The sequence below is a fragment of the Diadema antillarum genome, unplaced genomic scaffold, assembly GCF_040938485.1.
Source record: "Diadema antillarum isolate AM-2024a unplaced genomic scaffold, OU_Dant_1.0 seq00002322_RagTag, whole genome shotgun sequence".
NCBI lineage: Eukaryota > Metazoa > Echinodermata > Echinoidea > Diadematoida > Diadematidae > Diadema > Diadema antillarum.
In genome coordinates, this window is record NW_027272943.1 from 101,715 (window position 1) to 123,306 (window position 21,592).

Genomic DNA, 21,592 nt, shown 5'->3' on the forward strand with positions numbered 1-21,592 from the left:
AAAATTCATGTTTTTCTCCATATCTCGCAAATGGTTCAAGGTATCTTCATGTAACTTAGTATATATGCTTTTCCAATGGGCAGTGTATCTTCATGTAACTTAGTATATATGCTTTTCCAATGGGCAGTGATTATCTAGGGAAGTTGGGGGTCATGGTTCAAAGGTCAGGGGTCAAAGGTCAAAGTCAACTCCTCAAAATATGACTACTTTCTTTATATTTATGCAAGGCCTGAAGGTTTTTTTTTAAAAAACTTGATGTATGCATGTATTACCCGATATATATTCTGTGGGAAGTTTCTTGCCAAAAGGTCAAAGGTCAAGTGAAAATGTTGAATTACACTTTTTCCTCCATATCTCAAAAGTAACTCAAGGTATCATCATGAAACTTACATATTTGTGCATGTTCAACCTAACAGTGATTCTCTTTGGAACTGTGAGATCAAAGGTCAAAGGCCAGATTTAGATAATGCTATTTTCCCATTTGATACTGAAATTATACTTTTTCTCAATACCTTGAAAATTACTCAATGCATAAACTTATAAAAGGGTCAGAAGTCAAGTAAAAATCATCAGTTCCCCAAATATCGGTACCTGCACTCTGACATTTTAATCATTCATCCAATTGAACCTAGTTCTAGGAAAGTGAACATTCAGCACATTTGTGGCAAACCTGTCATTTTAATATTTTGCCAATTGTGTGAAGCTGTCATCACACATTGTCAAGACATTGTACTATAGACCTATTAGGAGAACCATGCATTATGGCGGAGGCATATCAGTCACCGTAGCGATATATCTAGTTTATTTTATAATTCTTTATATATTTTTTTCCTTCAATACAGTTATGCTGTAGTTCTAATTTGTGTTCTTCCTTTGCATTCCCTCAAAGCCCTGTAGTTTTTGCAAGCTTTCTTTGCCATCATTATCAATGATTTATGTAGGGAAAGATTGGAAATTACCTAACACTTCTTGCACAGATTGTATGAGGCAGCCTCACTCTTTCTACTGTATATTATTCCCTTGATAGTGATTACAATAAAAAAGGAGTACAGTATGTTATTATTGTAATCATAATCATTATTATTATTATGCTAAGCAAATCATAAACAGTGCTGAATTGACACTTGGATATTTATTTGCCAATTGCTAAAATTTGACTGCTATAATTAGAGCAATGTATAACCATACATATATTGAAGTACATTTCACAAACATAAGATGGCACTACACAGCACTGTAACCTGCTGTATGAGGGCAACCTAGAGTATGGCGTGATACAGCAAATATTCATTTGAAAATAACCTGTTCCCACCAAATAAGTCTGTGTGTGCATGTATATGTTTGTATACACAGGGTGTGTGTTCAGGCCAGTTTACCAGAAGGTACAGTACTACAGCTGGACTGTCTAGCCCACCATACACCATCCCCTCAGGGGCAGGGCAGGGTCGATGAAGATAGGGATCCTGCTCACTACAGGACCACCATGCATGTTCAGGGCTTATCACACTGGGCTCCTGCTAACATAGGCCCTTACAGCCAGGCTGTACAGGTGGGTCAATGAAGGTTACTTGTTCAAGTTGTTGTTGTTGTTGTTGCTTTTTTTTAATGCACCATTTACAATAAATTTTACAGCATGATATATTAAATGGGTTAGTCAAATACCGGTTAGTGATTGGCTAAACACAGTCATGTGATGGAGGCACAATGTTATATTCGCCCATGGGAGAACATTTTTTATGCCTCCGCCAACGAAGTGGCTGGAGGCATTATGTTTTCGGGTCGTCCGTCTGTACGTCCGTACGTCCGTCCCGTTTTGTTTTTGTCGATATCTCAAGAACCGTGAGGTGGTTTTGCATCAAACTTGGTATGAGGGTATATCCTAGGGGGATGATACTTTGTTTGGATTTTAGGGTCATGGGGTCAAAGGTCAAAGGTCACAGTTTATTTTGTGAAAAAAAAGGTTGAAATATCATGTTTTTCTCCATATCTCGCAAATGGTTCAAGGTATCTTCATGGAACTTAGTATATATGCATGTACCGATGGGCAGTGATTATCTAGGGAAGTTGGGGGTCATGGGTCAAAGGTCAAGGTCAACTCCTCAAAATATCACTACTTTCCTTATATTTATGCAATGCCTGAAGGATTTTTTTTCTTGATGTATACATGTATAACCCAATATATATTCTGTGGGAAGTTTCTTGCCAAAAGGTAAAGGTCAAAAGGTCAAAGGTCAAGTGAAAGTGCTAAATTGCACTTCTTCCTCCATATCTCAAAAGTAACTCAAGGTATTATCATGAAACTTACATATTTATGCATGTTCTACCTAACGGTGATTCTCTTTGGAACTGTGAGGTCAAAGGTCAAAGGCCAGGTTTAGATAATATTATTTTACCATTTGATACTGAAATTATACTTTTTCTCAATACCTTGAAAATTACTCAATGCATAAACTTATAAAAGGGTCAAAAGTCAAGTAAAAATCATCAGTTCCCCCAAATACCTGCACTCTGACGTTTTAATCATTCATCCAATTGAACCTAGTTCTAGGAAAGTGAACATTCAGCACATTTGTGGCAAACCTGTCATTTTAATATTTTGCCAATTGTGTGAAACTGTCATCACACATTGTCAAGACATTGTACTATAGACCTACACTATTAGGAGAACCATGCATTATGGCGGAGGCATACACCAGCTGCCGTAGCGACATTTCTAGTTTGTAATGTTCTCCCATGGGAAAACATTTTCACGTAACAAATGACAGAAGGACCCGCGCACAGTGAATTTGGCTCTGCGCGAGCGATCGAGTGTGTTGTGCTGGTGGTTGACGTTGACTTATTTGACGTATTTGACTAACTCATATAATATAACAGATGGTGACTTTTGTTGTCGGGAACATGTACCAAACATTCCACCCTCAGGGTTTGAAATGCTATTTCGGGAGGCTATAAGTCCCTCGACTTCATCTCGGGACTTATAACCTCCCTCAATAGCATTTCAAACCCTTCGGGTGGAACATTCGGTATGTTCCCTCCCCCGCCAGTCATCATCTATATAATGACTCTTTTGTCATGAAGAGTTTCCATTTTATGGACAATAAATGTGACCATGCATCACAAAACAAACAAAAAGTTGAATTCCTTGATTTTACGGTAGGACTCAAAAAAGGTGAAAAGGGTCAACCGAGTCAATCTTAAGTTTTTCATATTGTCTGAAAGAGCTATCCTTCTTCTACATTATTCTAATAGTTTGGGATCATAACATGAATGGGAAAGTGTGTTTTCAGCAGTTTTTCTACAACCCTTTTTTTTTTTGGAAAATAGAATGATCAGGTATGTCTTCGAGTCCCCTTTCCATTTCTTGAAATCCTTTACACACTTCACTTTCAAGTCTAATAACTTTTGAAAGGATAACTCTACTGCATTGAAAGTTGGCTTTAATTATGGACAGAATGTGTTAATAGAACATGCTCAATTTCAGCTTAATCTGATAATTCCTTCATTGTTGTTGTTCCGGTGATTTACATCCTGTGTTTTGTCCCTTTCATTGCACAGCTAGCACAGTTTGGTAAAGATTAAAGCGCTTGAGTAGACCCTGTACTTCAGAGACTCTTTTCTCAGTTCACATTAGTCCAGAGTGTGTGCTTTCTTTTTTATGCCTCCGCCAACGAAGTGGCCGGAGGCATTATGTTTTCGGGTCGTCCGTCCGTCTGTACGTCCGTACGTCCGTACGTCTGTCCCGTATTGTTTTTGTCGATATCTCAAGAACTGTGAGGTGGTTTTGCATCAAACTTGGTATGACTGTATATCCTGGGGGGATGATACTTTGTTTGGATTTCAGGGTCACAGGGTCAAAGGTCAAAGGTCACAGATTATTTTGTGAAAAAAAAGGTTGAAATTTCATGTTTTTCTCCATATCTCGCAAATGGTTCAAGGTATCTTCGTGGAACTTAGTATATATGCATGTACCGATGGGCAGTGATTATCTAGGGAAGTTGGGGGTCATGGGTCAAAGGTCAGGGGGTCAAAGGTCAACGTCAACTCCTCAAAATATCACTACTTTCCTTATATTTATGCAATGCCTGAAGGATTTTTTTTTTAACTTGATGTATGCATGTATAACCCAATATATATTCTGTGGGAAGTTTCTTGCCAAAAGGTCAATGGTCAAAAGGTCAAAGGTCAAGTGAAAGTGCTAAATTGCACTTCTTCCTCCATATCTCAAAAGTAACTCAAGGTATTATCATGAAACTTACATATTTATGCATGTTCTACCTAACGGTGATTCTCTTTGGAACTGTGAGGTCAAAGGTCAAAGGCCAGGTTTAGATAATACTATTTTACCATATGATACTGAAATTATACTTTTTCTCAATACCTTGAAAATTACTCAATGCATAAACTTATAAAAGGGTCAGAAGTCAAGTAAAAATCATCAGTTCCCCAAATATCGGTACCTGCACTCTGACGTTTTAATCATTCATCCAATTGAACCTAGTTCTAGGAAAGTGAACATTCAGCACATTTGTGGCAAACCTGTCATTTTAATATTTTGCCAATTGTGTGAAACTGTCATCACACATTGTCAAGACATTGTACTATAGACCTATTAGGAGAACCATGCATTATGGCGGAGGCATACACCAGTCGCCGTAGCGACATTTCTAGTTTAGCATTTAGATGAGTTTGGAGAGTCCATTTGAATTGAGTTATACATCATTTTAAAGCTTAGAGTCTGCTCTTTCAGGATCTGCCCTTAACTAAAAATCCATGCCTGGTGACTTTTTGCTGGTTTTGTGATGCAGGGTCACAAATGAAATTAAATTTATGTGTCATTTTTGTGATATAAAAGAAAGGGCAAAATGTATGTCATTTCAACAATATAGATATCTGTAGCTGTGTGATGGTCTTGAAAAATGTCAGGTCTCTTTTTTTTTTTCATTCCTTTGGGTTGATTTTGTAGATTGGGAACTTAGTGTTCTGTGCTGGTATAATCGCCCTGTGCCCTAGCTCCATGCGGATGATAGAGGGCGGTATTAATGCAGAGAGCAGGTTGTCCCTGCGAAGCGTAGCCAGAGTCCTGGCCGCCATGCAGCGCGGGCTAGGCCTGAGGGACGTCGTGGCGGCCACCTGCTACCTGACGCAGCTGGAACTGGAAGGCACAGCCAGAAACCACTGGCTGAGATCTCTGGAGGAAGAAACGGTTGGTATCATAACTTTTAGTCTTATACTGTATACTCTTAGGTGCCATGACATTTGCTCCTGCGACAAAAACTCTCATGAAGTATCTGCACACCAAGCCAAACACAAATTCTACCCACAAACATAACCCTAACCCTAATCCTAATCCTCACATCAAACAAAAGCTGAAACCCTATCACAACCCTAACCCTAACCTGAAGCCCTTGGAGAAAATAAGACCAGAGCAATTGCCACAGGTGCAAATGTCATGTTACCATACACTTAAAAAGTCTACTTTGTTTAATTGCAAATTGGGACTTCCCGAAAATTTCACAAGTGGTTAAATTTGCGATCATGGAATACAGCAAGTGAATGGAGAAATAGGTATCAGTCACTCATTTTCATTAAGAAGTGTACACATCCATTCTTTGACAAAGTAGGCGCACCAAGACTTGAGCCTTCTAAACTGCATTACCACGCACCATGTTTATGTACTATGTACCTGTGTACCAGTACATGTAGGCATGCACATCACACATTCTGGTCAGGATCAAAGTTAGTATTTTCGCATCCTGTAAAATTTGCAAATTTCGCAAAAATAAAAGCCCTGAGAAACATGATGTATACAGTATGGTAATCCCGTTGCTGTTTATAGTGCAGTGCTGCCAGTATATAAAGCGATACAGAGACTGGTAGAGACCATCTTGTCTGTCTGTGTTTGCTTCTTCTTCTTTTTTCTTTTTTTTGAGCATTCTTTATTAAACCCTACATGCATCTGCCATAAACCATAGGGAGGACAACTTTATTTCAGATTTTAGAATACTGTATAACATTCCATTTCATATTTCCTTTTTTGTGTGTGTGTGTGTTTCCATGAAAAAAACAGAATTCATGTTTGCTTGTAGAATAATTGACATGTGTCAACTGTGTCTTATACATCTCTTAAGATTGTCACTTTTTGGCATGAGAGAATATTTGGCTGTCAGATATCAAAACCTCTACAATAACTGATACATGATCATTTTTAGGACATCTTAGTCTTCAGTCCAATTGTTGTTGTCATGTATTTGGCACATTTTCTGTGTGCATTTCATGTGTGATAAACTGTAAGTCAGGTCAAAAGTATTTGACACAGATTAAACATGAATATGAGAATATGAGTGTCCATGACATTTCTCTCTGTAGGCAGCGGAAGAGCATCAGGAGTTATGCGGCGAGCATCCCAGCATTCCTTGCCTGGTGAACTACGTTGTTGTTCCGTCCCTACCCAGGGGAGCCCTGGTGGAGTGGCATGTGGTTGCTGCCACAGATAAGCACACATGGCAATGTGAGTAACTGATGGCAACATTATACAAATTAATCGTGGAGGTGTTGTGGCTGAGTGGATAAGAGCGCTTGTCTGTGATTGACATAAGCGTGGTATGATGCGTGGGTTCGAGCCCATGCCAAGCCCGACACATTTGCCCTTCAGCAAGGTACTTAGTCCACATTGCTGCTCTCCACCCAGGAGTATAAATGGGTACCCGGTAGGATGAGAAAGCTTTAAAATATGTTGGTCGATCAGCATGTGCGTGCCTGTAAAATGGCTGCGACAGGCTGAAATGCTCCCCAGGGAGTGGAGAGTGAGCACTGTCAGTGCTGGTTGGAAATAATGTATCCAGTGACTGGGGTAATGATAGTCTGTAAGCGCATTGATATACTTAACAAGTGTGAAATGCGCTATATAAAAACCAGCTATTATTATCAATAGTGAATGGTCACAAGTGCCACGGTACAAGATTTCGCACGAGGTGAAAGATAGAGGTGCTCTATTCAACAAGACAACTGCGATCGGTTGAAGTCGTTGACAGTACAACGAGTGACTGAATGCATAGTTTTAACTGATATAATTATTATGCAATGTGTATTGTGAGGTCAGAGGCATGCAGCGGTGCTACAAGTTGATCATGAGTTTAACGTGGGAGTCAATGTAGATGGGTGTTGTCACCCGTCGGCCGTGCGCCATCCATTTTTGCTCAAATGAAATTGCACGGCTCAACAGCGACAGTGCGCAATCGTACTTTTAACTGCAAGTCACAAGATGAGCTATCAGCCAATTGGACAGGTAGAATGTCTTCAGGTATTGTATGAAATATGCCACTCTGCAGTACGTAAGAGCTCCATTTCACCCTGTTATGTGAGGCAGAGTGTGACAGTTTGGCATCCACTGCAAAGTTGTATGCAAATTAAGATTTCTGTAATCCTTTGATCACTGTGTCAGAGGTGTTTAAGTGACCTGTTCTGTGGAATGGTACAGCAGTATTCCATTTAAACTGAGAAAGAAGCATAAAATGTCCATCAAATTCTTACTCTCTAGATGTCACATATGCTTTTGCTTGTTCTGACATAATACTGACACTGCAATACTTTGATAAGATGTATTTGTTTACACTGGTTACTGGTAACAGCTCTGCCTACAGATGCATGATATTTTCATGTGTCAAATTGATCAAATGAAAACACACATAGACAGCATATTTTTCCGCAACACAGTTCTTCAAGAAATCATTGAGAAAGCTCTGTGGATTGAATGGTTCACTCAAAGTACCTGATCAGTGTGGTAGACTTCATCATGGAACTTCAAATCTTTCACCACTAATAATTTGGTAGAATTGGCAGCCTATTTGGCTGTCCTTATTTTTCACTTGATTTTTCTTCAGCAATGGATGTAAACTTCTCTTTGAATAACATCAGGTATAGATTGTTGCTTTTCACACTCAATTTGTGTATCATTTGTATGGTGTGAATATTACCTCCATAAGGTTAAAACTTTGTATATAATTGTTATTAAATTGTCTTGTACTGATGTTCCCCAGTACCTCAAGAATGTGCCATAGATCAATGTTGTTTAGATCAATGTTATTGCTACATTTGTACCACTGCTACTCAAGTATTGCTGCTACTACTACGTGTATGATTGCTATTATTACTGTTTACTACTACTACTTTTATCACTACTACTAGACTACTACTACTGCTATCTGTACTACTGCTACTACTACTACTACTACTACTACTACCACCACTACTACTACTATTGCTTCTACTATTACTAGCACTTTTTCTGCTACTTCTCAATTTGATTTATCAATTAATTGTCCATTGATTTTATCTTATCATCCTATGTCAAGATTCTGAGGCTGTATCTTCCGAAGAAAGTGTTACTGTGGAGCTGAAAGTGGCATGGTGCAGTCAGTCTGGAGCGGCCTTCATCTCTGCAAGAGTTGGTGAGATGTGTTCACAATTTTTTTGTTTATTTCTTCTTTCAAAGATTGTCGTAAGAACTTTTGAATCTTTTTTGCTTGTTTCAGACTGGAGTTCCTTGTATGCAAAAAAGAAAATTAACAAAAATGTTGACTCTACTGGAACTCTTCAGGAGTACTCATGATGATTTTCATTTGACAGGAAAGTAAAATGATGACAGAGATAAATATAAGTTTTACAATTCTAAAATGGCAGTTAACATAATCAGAATCATGCTGTGAAGAAACTTTTCTTTTCTCATCTGAATAGCATGTGCTATCAATAATGCTGCATCATATAATTCGTGTTGAGAATGATGTACATAGAAAGCCTAAAGCAGTTTTATCTGAATAAATCATTGCAAAGTACACTGTAGATGTAAATCTTTACACAGTATTAGTTTTGATGGACTGGTCATGTGTGTAAACAAAGCAGCAAAAACTATGTAAGGGGAAAACATAAAATTGCATGTGATACCTAATCCTTTTAATGAATTTCTTACACGGATGAAGGCTAGAGTGTACTCTCTATGGCTACCATATTTTTGCACATTAGATATTAACTGACCACATTAAAAAGTCCCTTAGTACCGACAACTGTTTAATAGAAGAATGATATATTTTACTTGTAGTATTGTGTGGAGCTCCGTTGGGAGAGTTGCTTCTCATCCTGAGATGGATGGGTGGATGGATGGATGGATGGATGGATAGACAGGTGGATAGATTGATAGATTGGTAGATAAATTCATATATGATTATTCACATATTCATTTCGTTTGTCTTTAAATGTATGTCTTGGTAGTCCTCAGTTTTAATAGTCAGTGACACACCCTCTTGGCTCCTTCACAGACCCCCAGCCGAATACGACTGAGATCAACCTCCACTCTGCAGTGAAGGCGCTTGTCTCTGCAGTCTCCATGGACATGAGCAGCCGAGGATGGGACACTGGCGACATCCTGTCCTTCAAGGTCTTCCATGACCAGAGTGAAATACCTCAGTCGAGAATCAGCACAGGTGTGCTTTAACACTATCTTAACTGGGGGAGGGGGGGGGGGGGGAGAAGGATCAAATTGACCCCCCCTTGACATTTCATGTGATGATCCCACAACACGCAAAGATTTTGCAGTGCCATTTCATGACTTTATTCTTTGACGTCTCCCGCATATTGTGAGACCAACGTTGCGACGTCCGGGTACACCGCTCTGAAGTTACGTAATGTTTTGTGCATGCATGTCAAATTGACCCCCCTCCCCCAAATAAAAATTGATCTCAAATAGCCCAATTAGAATAGGGTTAAGTGCTCTCCATCTCTGTCCCTCTCCCCTTCCCCATCTCTCTTTTGCCCTTTTTTTCTCTCTCCCCTTGCCCCTCTCCCTCTCCCCTGCCCCTCTTTCTCCTACCCCCTCTCTGCCCCCCGTTTCCCTCCCTGTCTCTCCTCTACCTCCCTCTCTCTCCTTCTCTTGGTTCTCGAGAGCTTAATTTTTTCCTCTTTCAGGCTTTAAGGCAAATCAGAATCCCCCGGGAGCATTCGACCAGGCACCAGACTTCATTGTAGTGAGTGGGATTCTTTGGATTCATGCATTAAGGAGGCATTTTATTGTCCATATTTTTCAAATGACCGCATTAGTGAATTTGATGTCTTGCACACTATCATTATGTATGTAAACTGCAGGAAAGGTAGGTCAAACTATCCATATGCGATAGAGCCTGCAAGCATACATCCAAGATTCTTGATAGCGGGTGCCACGTTTAGGTGGAATTAAAAAAAAAAGTACCATTAGCTGTGCGATCTCTCACCAGCAACAAGTTTCCTTCTCAGAACTAACCTGCCAAGGTAGGAACTGTATGTATGTGCACCAGACATTGGATGAACTGTGCATCCTGTATGATCCACACATTACACTTCGTGTTATTGTGGTAATTGTGTAACTATTGCAAATTTATTGAACTTTATAAAAAGGATTAATTCTGTTTTCAAGCCAAAATCTTCAGAATATCAACTGCTATGAAAGCAAGCACGAAAGAAAGAAAGATGATGAGTACTGGATATATTTGTTGTGTTGTTGCAAGAGAGCAGATAGCAAGAGAGCAAGGAATGGAGGATGATGATCAGATGTCGAAGAAATAACATTTATCTTGAATATTGTCCTTCCCCTTTAATGCCTCCCACAGCGTTACGCGCTGAGCTGACACAGGGTCGAGACAGGCCAGTCAACTTCACAAGTCTCCCTGTGAAGTCACTGCCACCACCTTGCATCTTGGATGTGTGTGTTTGGGTCCAGGCCCAGCCCTCCCCAACCAACGACGATGCCGACTTATGATGTCCAGAAGCATGGAGATCGATTAACCCCTTGCAGTGCTGTATGTGCTGGTCAGTGCATTCCCTTGCAGATATACTGAAGAGCAATGTTGTGTTGTCCTAAAACTACTTGTGCATGAACAAAGTGTACATGATTCCATTTATCTCTGTTGAATTACCCTGGCCTCTGTATGTGGGACTGTTGCAATGTCATACTCGGCGATATTGACTGGTATTTATTCAGTACAAGTTTAAATCCAATAAACATAAAGTTGATTTAGCCCAGCAAGTGTATGGGTGCATTAGGGGTGAACTTTACAGCGTATGTGTAATGTTCTTAACCCGTTGAGGACGAGTCCCAAGTATACTCGGGCAAGCGTCTATGGGAAATGTGTGTTGTAGCAAAATCAAACCGTCCTCAACAGGTTAATTAAAATCACTCTTTACTGTCTGTGCTTATCTGTTTTGGAGTTTTTAAGTGATGGGTGGGGGGGGGGGGAGGGGATTGGGTCAGGAGGGGGGTCACATTGTGATGTTGCAATGTTTTTTGCACTGATAGACAATATCATAAATGTTTAAGCTTACGTTTCAGTTATATCAGTTGTGCAAGTAATGAATTAAAATAATGTACATGATTGTAGTGTACAGTGTAATAGCATTTGTACAAGAGGGGGTATGCATTGATTGCATAAACAAAAATTGCAACTTTGATTGAATATAAGCAAGTACAACTGTACCTGAAAGACCATCAAAATGAACTACATTGTACCTAAAAGTACTTTTTTAAGGGCTGTGAACATGAATGTGTATCGACTCTATCTAGGTACTCCCGACTTTCCCCCATACCAGTCCGCTATGAAGTGACGTCAGTTTCCTCCAGCTCTAACAACTACCCTTGTGCCGAATTGTTGATGAAGTAAAAATAAGGGGGCCCTCACAATAAGGACCCGACATCATGACAGTTACTTGGCTATAATAGGTTTCTCTATTACAAAGTACAATTGTAGTAAAGAGAATCCGAATGGAGACCTGCACAATCACCTTCTCATGAAGAGGTTTTGTTGTATGTGTCAGGCCCATTTTATATCGAGTTTCCACTGTATGTTGCTCTCCAAAGCCTTCAGTCAATTTTAGTAGACCAAAATTTCCCTCCCAGAGTTAACACCATGCCTTGCTTTGTGAGGGGACTTCTGAAGTATTTGGTGCCATTCTAATATTAAAGGTCCTGTTTACCTTTGGGGGCAGTGATTTAATAAACGTTCAAGATATCACATTTGATGCATATGCGTAGGTCTGTTGTACCACAAAACATCCTACCATATAAAATTTTCACAATAAGGCCTAAAATATAAGGAGATATCAGCATTGTTCTCAATAAACCGTAACTGTAGACGGTTTAGTCTGGAAACATTATTATAACTATTGTTCACATTTTATGTATTTTACAATACTTATCATTGATTTTTACTGATTCAAATTTTTACAGTGGTTTTTTTTCTATCCCTAACTCATACTTTAGAACTATCTTAAAGCACTTATCCTGTGTTTTTGTTTCATATGCAAATGGTAAATTATGCCTTTCCTGAAATTTTTTTGGTGAGATAATGAAAAACTTCTTATGAAATATGAAAGAGCAGATAATTCCAAGAGGATTCAACATTTTTTGATGAAAAGTGGTTATGAAATGGCTGAGATATCCCAAACAGAGCGATCAGCTTTTATTACGATCGCTTTGTTTTACTTTGTTTTTGATGTCTCGGCCATTCCAAACCCGATTTTCATCAAATAAAGTTTGAATTCCTCTTAAAATGGTATGCTCTGTACTATACATATTTCATAAGTGGTTTCTTGGTATCTCACAAAAAGTTAGAAGCCTTATCCTCATCTCCATCAATACTATACTGTCCCTTTTTGTACAGGAGATGGAAATTGTTTGTGCCACAGTGAGAGAGAATTTGAAAGCCTCTGTCACCAGTAGTAAGTGTAGATGCGGAGTCATTGTAAACAAACGAGTTCTCTGATTTGGGAAGTTTGCCTCGTCCAGCGTCTGGAAAAAATTAATAAATTCTGGTCCTGTCAGGGCTGATGACCCCGTTATGGCCGACACCCTGGCCTTGCACTCCAAAACCTTGACCTCATTAGCACAACAAGCAAGCATGAAGATTGTATGTGTATTTGGCAAGTCTGAGCAATACATGTGTCCAATGTGCAAGGATCTTGCAAGATAGTACACTATAAAGTTTGCAGCTACACCTATGCCTGGATGGCCGTGGCCGAATTACTAAAAATTGTTCCAAGTGACCCAAATTTTTCCTGCCTGAATCGATTGTTTATTGCATTATCAATCATCATCATTTGTGTGTGTGTGTGTGTGGGGGGGGGGGGGGGGGGGGAATCATTCATTTTTTTTCCCCCTAGAAAGTCTGGTTTTGTTCAGTATGTTAAACTGAGCCTTCACCTTGGCAGTAGAGTGGGCCGAGAGAATAATCATGAACCGTGTAAGAGGGAAGTGCCAGACAAATTTTACATTTCAGCAAAGCAACACATTCACACACATAGTCACACCCAGCCACACACACCCAAGCTAGCAGATAGTAATGTGGTGATAGTGTGTTTTGGTAGGCCAGAAATTGAATAAAGGAGACACAGAAAGTAGACGGCATAAAGTTATTTCCACTTGTAATTTATTGACAATAGTGGAAAAAAAAAAGTTGAAGGGAAAAAAGTTGTATCACACAAAGCAAAACTGAAGTGGATAATTGAAATCACGTCAAAACACCCGCAAAACTGTTCCAAGAGAAGAGAGCACACTAGGAGACATAGAGAAAAAAACAACAAAGGTTCATGGAGAAACGGGATTGTGTGAGACTTAGAGAAGAATTCAATGTCAACATACAAGATCAGAAACCATATTTAGATTCCTCCAACCTATCAATGGCTGTACTGATGAAACAATAAATACAAGCTTGTTTCTCTTTTGCGTTATTTCCTAGTGCAGCGTGCAGTACATGAATAAGTCAAATTCCAAGCACTAAACTAATGTGCTTCTACATTTTTTTTTCGTCTGTCATGAACATCTCATAAAATATACTTGCCACTATTCTACTTGTCCTATTGTTTTAATTAATTGAAATACAATGTTTTATTTAGATAAATTTGAAGTATATACGTGCTTGTGTTGTGGTCTATTTACAGATTTGTCAGTGCGAGATTTTTTTTTCTTTTGTTATGTTTTTTGTATTTTGCAGCACGTTGGTTTGCGTGAAGACTACTGCCACTGGGCAATTTTTGGAAATGAATCGTCTGAATCTGTATCTCTGCTGCGTTGAATCGTGGGAGCAGCGACACTGACGTTTCTCAGACAGCGCAGAGAGAAGAAAATTGTCCAATTTAGAACAGCCTACCATTTACAATCCTACACACTGCCGTCATTCCTTCGTATAATTAATAATGTTCACATACATACACAAGTCTGGTATTGTCAGAGTTTGCTGGTATTATACCTCCCTCCTGCTAATCTGTGTCTATACATTGGAAAAAAAGAAAGAAATGTCTGCTTACCATTGCTTTTAGTAACATCCAAATATATATTCATCAAATACATTCCCACTCTGAATTGGCTATACAGGAGTGATCCTAAGTATATCAGCTTAATACATATCCTATCGTAGAAAAAAGTTTTACATTTCAAAGTCAAATATGTATACATGGTACACGTACAATAAACATCTTGATTACCCATCCACATATTATTATTTTTCTGTCCTATTTCTGTTTGAAAACGGCTAACTTGCTATAAATAGGCCGCGTCGGAGACAGGAATTTCAGAAGATGCGGCTAAGATTCTGCTAGCTATGCCTTGATCAGAAGACTAGCAGAGTTTGATTTTTCTTTTCTTTTCAGAGACTATTCAGTTCTAAGGAAGTTGATACAAAATGTGAGCTGTAGAGTAATTATTATTGCTCAGCCTGGTTTCATTGAGGGTCTAAAAGTCAATATGCAAATTTTCCTTGCCAACGAGCCCAAAGAAAAAGCATTTAGAAAATAAAAGGCAATCACCTTCACTTTTGACATTTGTTCACTCTTTGGCTAAAGTAGTCATAATGGGTGGCATCCCTAGGAAAGCAAATTTGACCTTGCATCACAAAACCAACACATAGAGACTGGAAGATACTTTTGAGTCTGGGTGAAGAAGGCATTCTTGGTCTTAAAAATAACTTATAACTTGTCCAAACTGGACAGCTGTCCACCTGCTTAGTTTTACGAGAAAGAAAGTCCAAACTACACATGTACTAGAATGTTTCTGAGAGGATTCGAAGTCCAGGGTTTTACTGAAGCCTGCTATCCCATACATTGGGCAGAAAAGGGATTTAGAATTATATGCTAATGATTTAAGGACTGTATTACCATAGGCAGTGGCAGATCCAGAGGGGGGCGCAACTGGCGCACGCCCCCCTTTATTTTTCGTTAAAAACAAAAGAAATAAAAAGAAAAAAATGAAATGAAACCCGGAAGTGGCACCAGAACTACTAGTATTAGTTGCGTCTCCCCTTTACAGAATTCCTGGATCCGCCCCTGATAGGGATTATCAGATAATCCTGAATCCTTTTGTACTTGTTAAGCACAGTCTATTCACGACCATATCAGAGTTTCAGAGCTACCACTGTTTATATTACTTAGTTTTTGTGAGTTTTCATTAACACTTTAATGCACCGTGACCGTAGAAAACAAGGAGGAAAAAGTTCAACCCTAAAACATGGCATTGCACAACAGTGACTAGTGAAAAACACTTTGTACATAATTCCATGTTTCCGAACATCAGATGCAAGTAAGGAAGGGTTACCCTTAAAGAAAAAACAACAACTAAAAACTAAACCTGAAAATGGACATTGAAAAATGGACACTGTTGACCCGAAGTACGGCCATTCTCAAGCCGACTTGAAAATCAACCTTTGTCACTTTTTGTGGGTTTTGTGATGCACGGTCACTATTACGGTTGTAAAGTAAAGCAGGCATGTTAGCTTCTTTACTGAACATGACCGACGAATTTGAAAATCGTCACTTGCAATGAATCATGTAGATGACATTACACACACAATAAAAGTAATGAAACTGTAAAATTTTTTGTAATATTGACCAAAGCCCTTGCATACCTTCACACATCCATCATTAATCGTGCTCACGTCAGCTGTATTAAAATGATGAGAACATCAAGATGTGAAAACAAGTCACAACAGGCGAGTGTCAATATATATAATACCCCTTGTAAAGTTAAACAATAAGTATCTGATCCAGGTTTCCCACCCCACCCTCCTTCCCAATATTTTTACAAGAGCATGTTCAGCAACTTCAAGCCAGAAAATAACCCCAAAGGATCTTGTTTCACGGCATCATACACTCGCAACTACCGGGATAAGCAACCAGAAATGGCACACCCGTTCTGCATACCAGCCACAAATGTTGGGGGGGGGGGGGGGGGGGGGGGGGAGGAGAACAATTTGAAAAAGCCAAAGTACCCCCCTATAAGGCATAGGGCACATCTGTTACTACTGCTGTCAATGGTCTTAATGGTTTTGCTGATGTGTTCGGTGAGAGATAACTTGTTATTCTTTGCCTCCTTTCTCTCTTCACTTTGTTCATGGAGACATACTGCAGCGTAATTGTGAGGTGCATTTCATGGACATATCGTGAGCATTATCATTTGGGAAACTTTATTTACCAAACACCCCATTTTGTTCTACTACGTGGCTACTTTTGACGCAGATCCCCCATGCGTGTACTAGCGATAATGATTTCACAGTTTGAAACGCAACAGAGCTGCAAATGGCGAGGACGCCATGCTGCATGCGATAGATACATCTGAAGGTACTAATAATGCAGAGCTACCAAACATTCATGAAGTGATTAATGAATTAACAAATTAATCTATCAGTCTGTACCTCTGCCATAGTGGTGGCTGTAACTGCTTCACAATGTTGGACCTAGAAGCAGCTACTACTTCCACAACTGCACCGAGTGTCAAAACTTGCTACTGGCTGAGCCGAAAAAGAAAAAAAAAAAGGTCGGCGAATGCATAAAAAAGAACAACCTGAAGAAAAAAAAAGATGAATAAATAAGACTACCATAATATCCCTCAGTTGAGATGGCTGAACAGAGGTAGTAATTTGTACACCAGCCCTTCTCATGTCCACTAAAAAAAGGAACACTTTGTGCTCTCACCAATTTACATTTAGTACATGCTGTCGGAAGAGAGAAAAGCACATGTTGCTTCCCACGTGATTTTCCAAAAATGATCTTACATATGGAAAAATTAAACAAGGATAACCTGAACATGTTTCAACAAACAAACAAACAAAGAAAAAAAAAACAGGTCAGATGAAACATGCCTCTGGCATACTTGTCATTGGATACAACATGAAACACATAAAGTAAGTATGAGTAGTAAACATATCATATCACTGCAATTCAAATAGATACAGTACCAAAACATTTTACCCTTAAATTGCAACTACAACATTCTGGATGTGTTGTCTGAAAACAAATCCAGAGTCCGCAACATACTTGATATTAATTTCCACAGTGTTCAGGTCGTTTTCATGAGACCCCCTCACATCTCTTTGATATGTTTTCTGCGCATGTCAGAATGTGACTCCTCTTGGGTTTATCTTGTCAATTCCATCACCAAAAAGGAAAAAACGGAAAAAATATACCAGTACATAAATCTGGGTCTGGCCATGCTCTTGCTGCAGCTAAACTAGATTGGACTGTGATCGCTGGATGCTGTGCAATTTTTGTTTTTCTAAAGACCATAATGATACCCTTGTCAAAAGCTGCCATTGTTTCTCACTGGAAGATGCCTGAAGTACGAAAGCAAAATGTCTAGATTCTTTGCATGCTCATCATGCTTCAACATTTTGTTGCTTAAAGCTCACATATAGAATTGCTTGCCTTTTTCCTTTGGTAAACAGAGGAACTGATGTAGTTAGGCATAAACTCGGCTTTATGTCAGAGATAATTGATATTATTATGAAACTCTCAGTGAAACGGTCAAATCACAAATCATTAGTGTCATTGGTGATTGTGGTGGGTGATAATTTCTCAGCACTTTTTCCCCCATATTCATGGAATGCATCCAATAAGTGTGTTTTCTGTACAATGAAAAGAAAGAAAATACATCCTATTTTTTTTCTCAAGGCTTCTACACGAGCAACTGCTTGACGCAGTTGGCACGTGTGTATCATTCATCTTTGCCTTACGATTTTCTTTTCATCGCTCACATCCTGCTTGTTTTCACTGAAATTTTTGAATATTTTTATCAAACAGAAAGTAACACTCCGACTTACCTAAACTTTCATGTCATCCCTAGTGCCTGGGATTGTATGTACATTTGATGCATGGGAATACAGCTATTTACACAATGCAAGTACACATATGCACACACATACACACACGCACACACACACAAAAAAAAAACGAAAAAAAGAATACAAATCAATCATGTACGATTCGCTCATCTTTTCCCCACAAAAATTATAATGAAAGAAATGTCAATTATGAGGGAAATTCACACAAGAATTGGACAATCTTTCAGTGCACACGACATGAACAGAACAGATAGTCTGGTAATAATTACAGTCCAATATGGAAAAGAAAAAAATAACAGAAGTATTGACAATGTATAAGTTACATAGTATATCACTATTTTTCATGTGGTACGTTATAAGAGTATAAATCGCTAGAAATATCTTTCATCCAACTGCCACTATTGAACCAGATCATTACATTTTTGAAAAAAAAAAAATGCAAATACATTGTACGTCAACATCCAACCAAAGTATATTGTGGTGTTAAAGGGCAAGAGCAAGTTTGGACAGTGCAATAACTCGACATGCCTTCTCCTTCCCTTGCAAACTCTTTGGATGTATATAGAAAAGACAAAACACTCCTCACATTTCAAGTGAGGCCAGTCATTAGCAATTCCACACCTCTCTTTAAATCACAGTACGCTTTGAGCAGCACACATCACGAAAACCCTGAATATGGCAGTTACCTGGTACAGAAAGCACTACCATGTTTGTACATTCAACTGCTGGAAATCTAAAGATTATGTTGGCATACTCACTAAAAAAGAAAAAATAAATTGCACTTCAAAGAAAATGTTAGACCCACCTACAAAGGCCGAATACTTAAAATATTCCATTATAATAAATAACAATATATTATGTCAATAAATAATTGCTGAAACTGCATGTACACTGGCATTAATACTTATATTGCAAACCAAGCACTGAAAATTTGGTACTGATATAATTTTTTTTTCCTGTTGGACCATTAAAAACAGTCCATAGTTACAGAAAATAAAACATCCAACTTTAATACCCTAAGTCACTTATTTATCAACCATAACTCCCCAAAAGTGATTGTATTGCATTTGGCAGGAAAAGAGTTAATGTATTAAAATCTAAATTGAAACACATGTTGATCCAAACACTGTGGGTTTACTGTGATATTTCACTCTGCTAAAGGACAATATGATGAGGGTCAACAGATTGCTTGTAGAAATACCTAGGACCATCCTGTCCATTGCTGTGTTTTTTTTTTTTGTTTTGTTTTTTTCAGGTTTGCATATTTGTTACCTCTGCTAAGGAGGTTATGTTTTTGCCGGCACTGGTTTGTTTGTTCGTCTGTTTGCATAATAATTTAAGCTGGTTTATTCGTCTGTTTGTTTGTTTGTTTGTTTGTTTGCACAATAACTCACAAATTTATAGACGAATTGGGAGGAAATTTTCTACGTTATTTGACAGTGACAAAAGGAATCAGATGAATAAATTGTGGCAGTGATCCAGATCATGGTCTAGACCCAGAAATTTTTTGTACATCAAAATGGGGAATGGACTGTTTATCACTACAATCCTTGATTGATGCCTGGAAACACAGTGCGTAATTCCTTTCTGAATTGCCATGGGAACATTTGTTGCAAATCGTGGACGACTGCAACAATCTTTACTGGGATGGTTTCCGTGCCACAGAACTTATAATTGTGGTGGTACAGACATGAATCACAGTAGGGGTTGCCATTTCTGTAAGAATACTTCTAAAGCCACATATGATACCTTTCCCTAAAGAGTTAATTGAGTGGAGCGCAGGCTTTTGAAAAGTAAGGTGAACCTGCCGGCAGTATTTATTCATTAAATGATGTAAAGTTAAAAAGTATGCGGTGCAGAGAAAGTGACAATACAGGTACACATGAATCGAGCAACTTGTGTCTCTGTTATCTCCATGGTACACAATGGTTAGACACAGTAATGTCTGCATTGTTCCCTGTGAACACAAGCCTTATGGATTTTTACTTTGTCCCCGTATCCTTTCTACTGTTGGTGCATTAGCTTTCGTGTGTACTTGTTCATGCATTCCCAGCGGTATTCGCTAAACACAGATACAAAATTGTTCCACTCGGTACAAAATGTTACTTTTGCCTTTACTTCCAGCAAAAAATCGCACTACAATACGAAATCAGAGAATGGGGATGAGTAACTATGCTCCATTTCCGGAGAGATGTAAAATTTTGAAAGGGACAACAGTGGAATTCAATGGAATTACCAATTTTGCCTTTCGCTGTGACAGAAAGAATGCTTACATTATCAAAAACTTGTATACCATACGGCACCTGGTATCTCTGTTCAGTAGCAGACTGGTCTGTAATAAACTCTTATCTAGTGCAGTCAAAACTGGTTACTGGGATACTTGTGGTACTATGAGCAATCGATATTCTAATTATTCAGGTCTGCCACCTGTTCCAGCATGGCCTAGCTGTCTATCTGATCTAATCCTAATATACTTCTTCTACAGGCATTCTATAAATGTCTTAGACTTCCGATAGGTATTGATTTCTGAAGCGGGGTGAACCAGTGTATGCCTGCCCTTGAGATAAAGATAACATCCACCTGTCCTTTCCCTTTGCTAGTCAGATTTAATTTTGTCTCACACATCGAGCGTCCTGGTTCCCAAAGCAAAACTTGGTTACCATGACACCATGTCTCTCCTGGCGAGACTTTCATCTCGCACTGACCACTCCTGCCCACCACTCCCGCTTCAGGTTTTCCCAATATGCATAGATCTTGATTCCGTTTTTCGGTTGCTCCACCTGCCTTGCACCAAAACACAGGCCCATCAGACCACACATGGAGTCTTTTTTTTGTGGGATCACATTCTCCATGTTCCAAATCAGTCTTCTTCATCTGCAAGTAATGGTTAAGGATGCTGGGGCTGTTGTCATGGTGACCGCATCAACCTGTCCAAAGAAAGGTGGCAGAGAGACAGGCTATACCCAGCGCTTTCCCCACCGGCTGGCATACTGTGCATTATTGTGCCAGTCAAAGCACATCCAGTCTGTGCGAGCATGTCTTTTTCTGTAGAGCGACGGAGAAGGAATCGGAGGCTGGCAGGAGCTCAGAAGCCCTTGATGAATCCATACGCTTCCAGACTGGAGAGGATTAAGTACAGCAGCCACAGAGTCACAAAGATCGCCGACGACACAATCTTCGGGGTGCGGGATCCCCCGAGCTCGCCTCCTATGCCGGGCAACCGCCGCCGGAGCAGCAAGATCGCTATGGCTATGATTGCAAACACTGAGAATATTGTCACAGAGAACCCCAGCGAGCCAGGTTCCACTTTGAAGGTTTTATTGTTTACAGCGTGGTATATGGCAGCAATGGTCCACGCCACACCAATACCCAAAAACACATTCACTGCATTGCTCCCCGTCACGTTGCCTACACTTGCATCTGCATATTTGTCTCCAACGGCTGCTGTCTTGCTGGCAAATGTATCT

The 21,592-nt window shown here is 39.3% G+C and overlaps 2 protein-coding genes across 2 annotated transcripts in view; one reads left to right on the forward strand and one right to left on the reverse strand.

Moving 5' to 3' along the window:
- Nucleotides 1-10,783, forward strand: part of LOC139714579 (uncharacterized) — a 32,863-nt gene extending 22,080 nt beyond the window's left edge. The window contains exons 12-17 of the mRNA XM_071626269.1: nucleotides 1,354-1,549; nucleotides 4,964-5,207; nucleotides 6,377-6,508; nucleotides 8,352-8,447; nucleotides 9,312-9,476; nucleotides 10,635-10,783. Of these exons, the coding sequence (XP_071482370.1) occupies nucleotides 1,354-1,549; nucleotides 4,964-5,207; nucleotides 6,377-6,508; nucleotides 8,352-8,447; nucleotides 9,312-9,476; nucleotides 10,635-10,783 (982 nt within the window). The remainder of the gene's footprint in view (nucleotides 1-1,353; nucleotides 1,550-4,963; nucleotides 5,208-6,376; nucleotides 6,509-8,351; nucleotides 8,448-9,311; nucleotides 9,477-10,634) is intronic.
- Nucleotides 10,784-19,483: 8,700 nt separating this feature from the next.
- Nucleotides 19,484-21,592, reverse strand: part of LOC139714578 (sodium/calcium exchanger 1-like) — a 78,354-nt gene continuing 76,245 nt past the window's right edge. Inside the window, exon 5 of the mRNA XM_071626268.1 lies at nucleotides 19,484-21,590. Coding sequence (XP_071482369.1) covers nucleotides 21,211-21,590 — 380 coding nt within the window. The 3' untranslated portion in view covers nucleotides 19,484-21,210. The remainder of the gene's footprint in view (nucleotides 21,591-21,592) is intronic.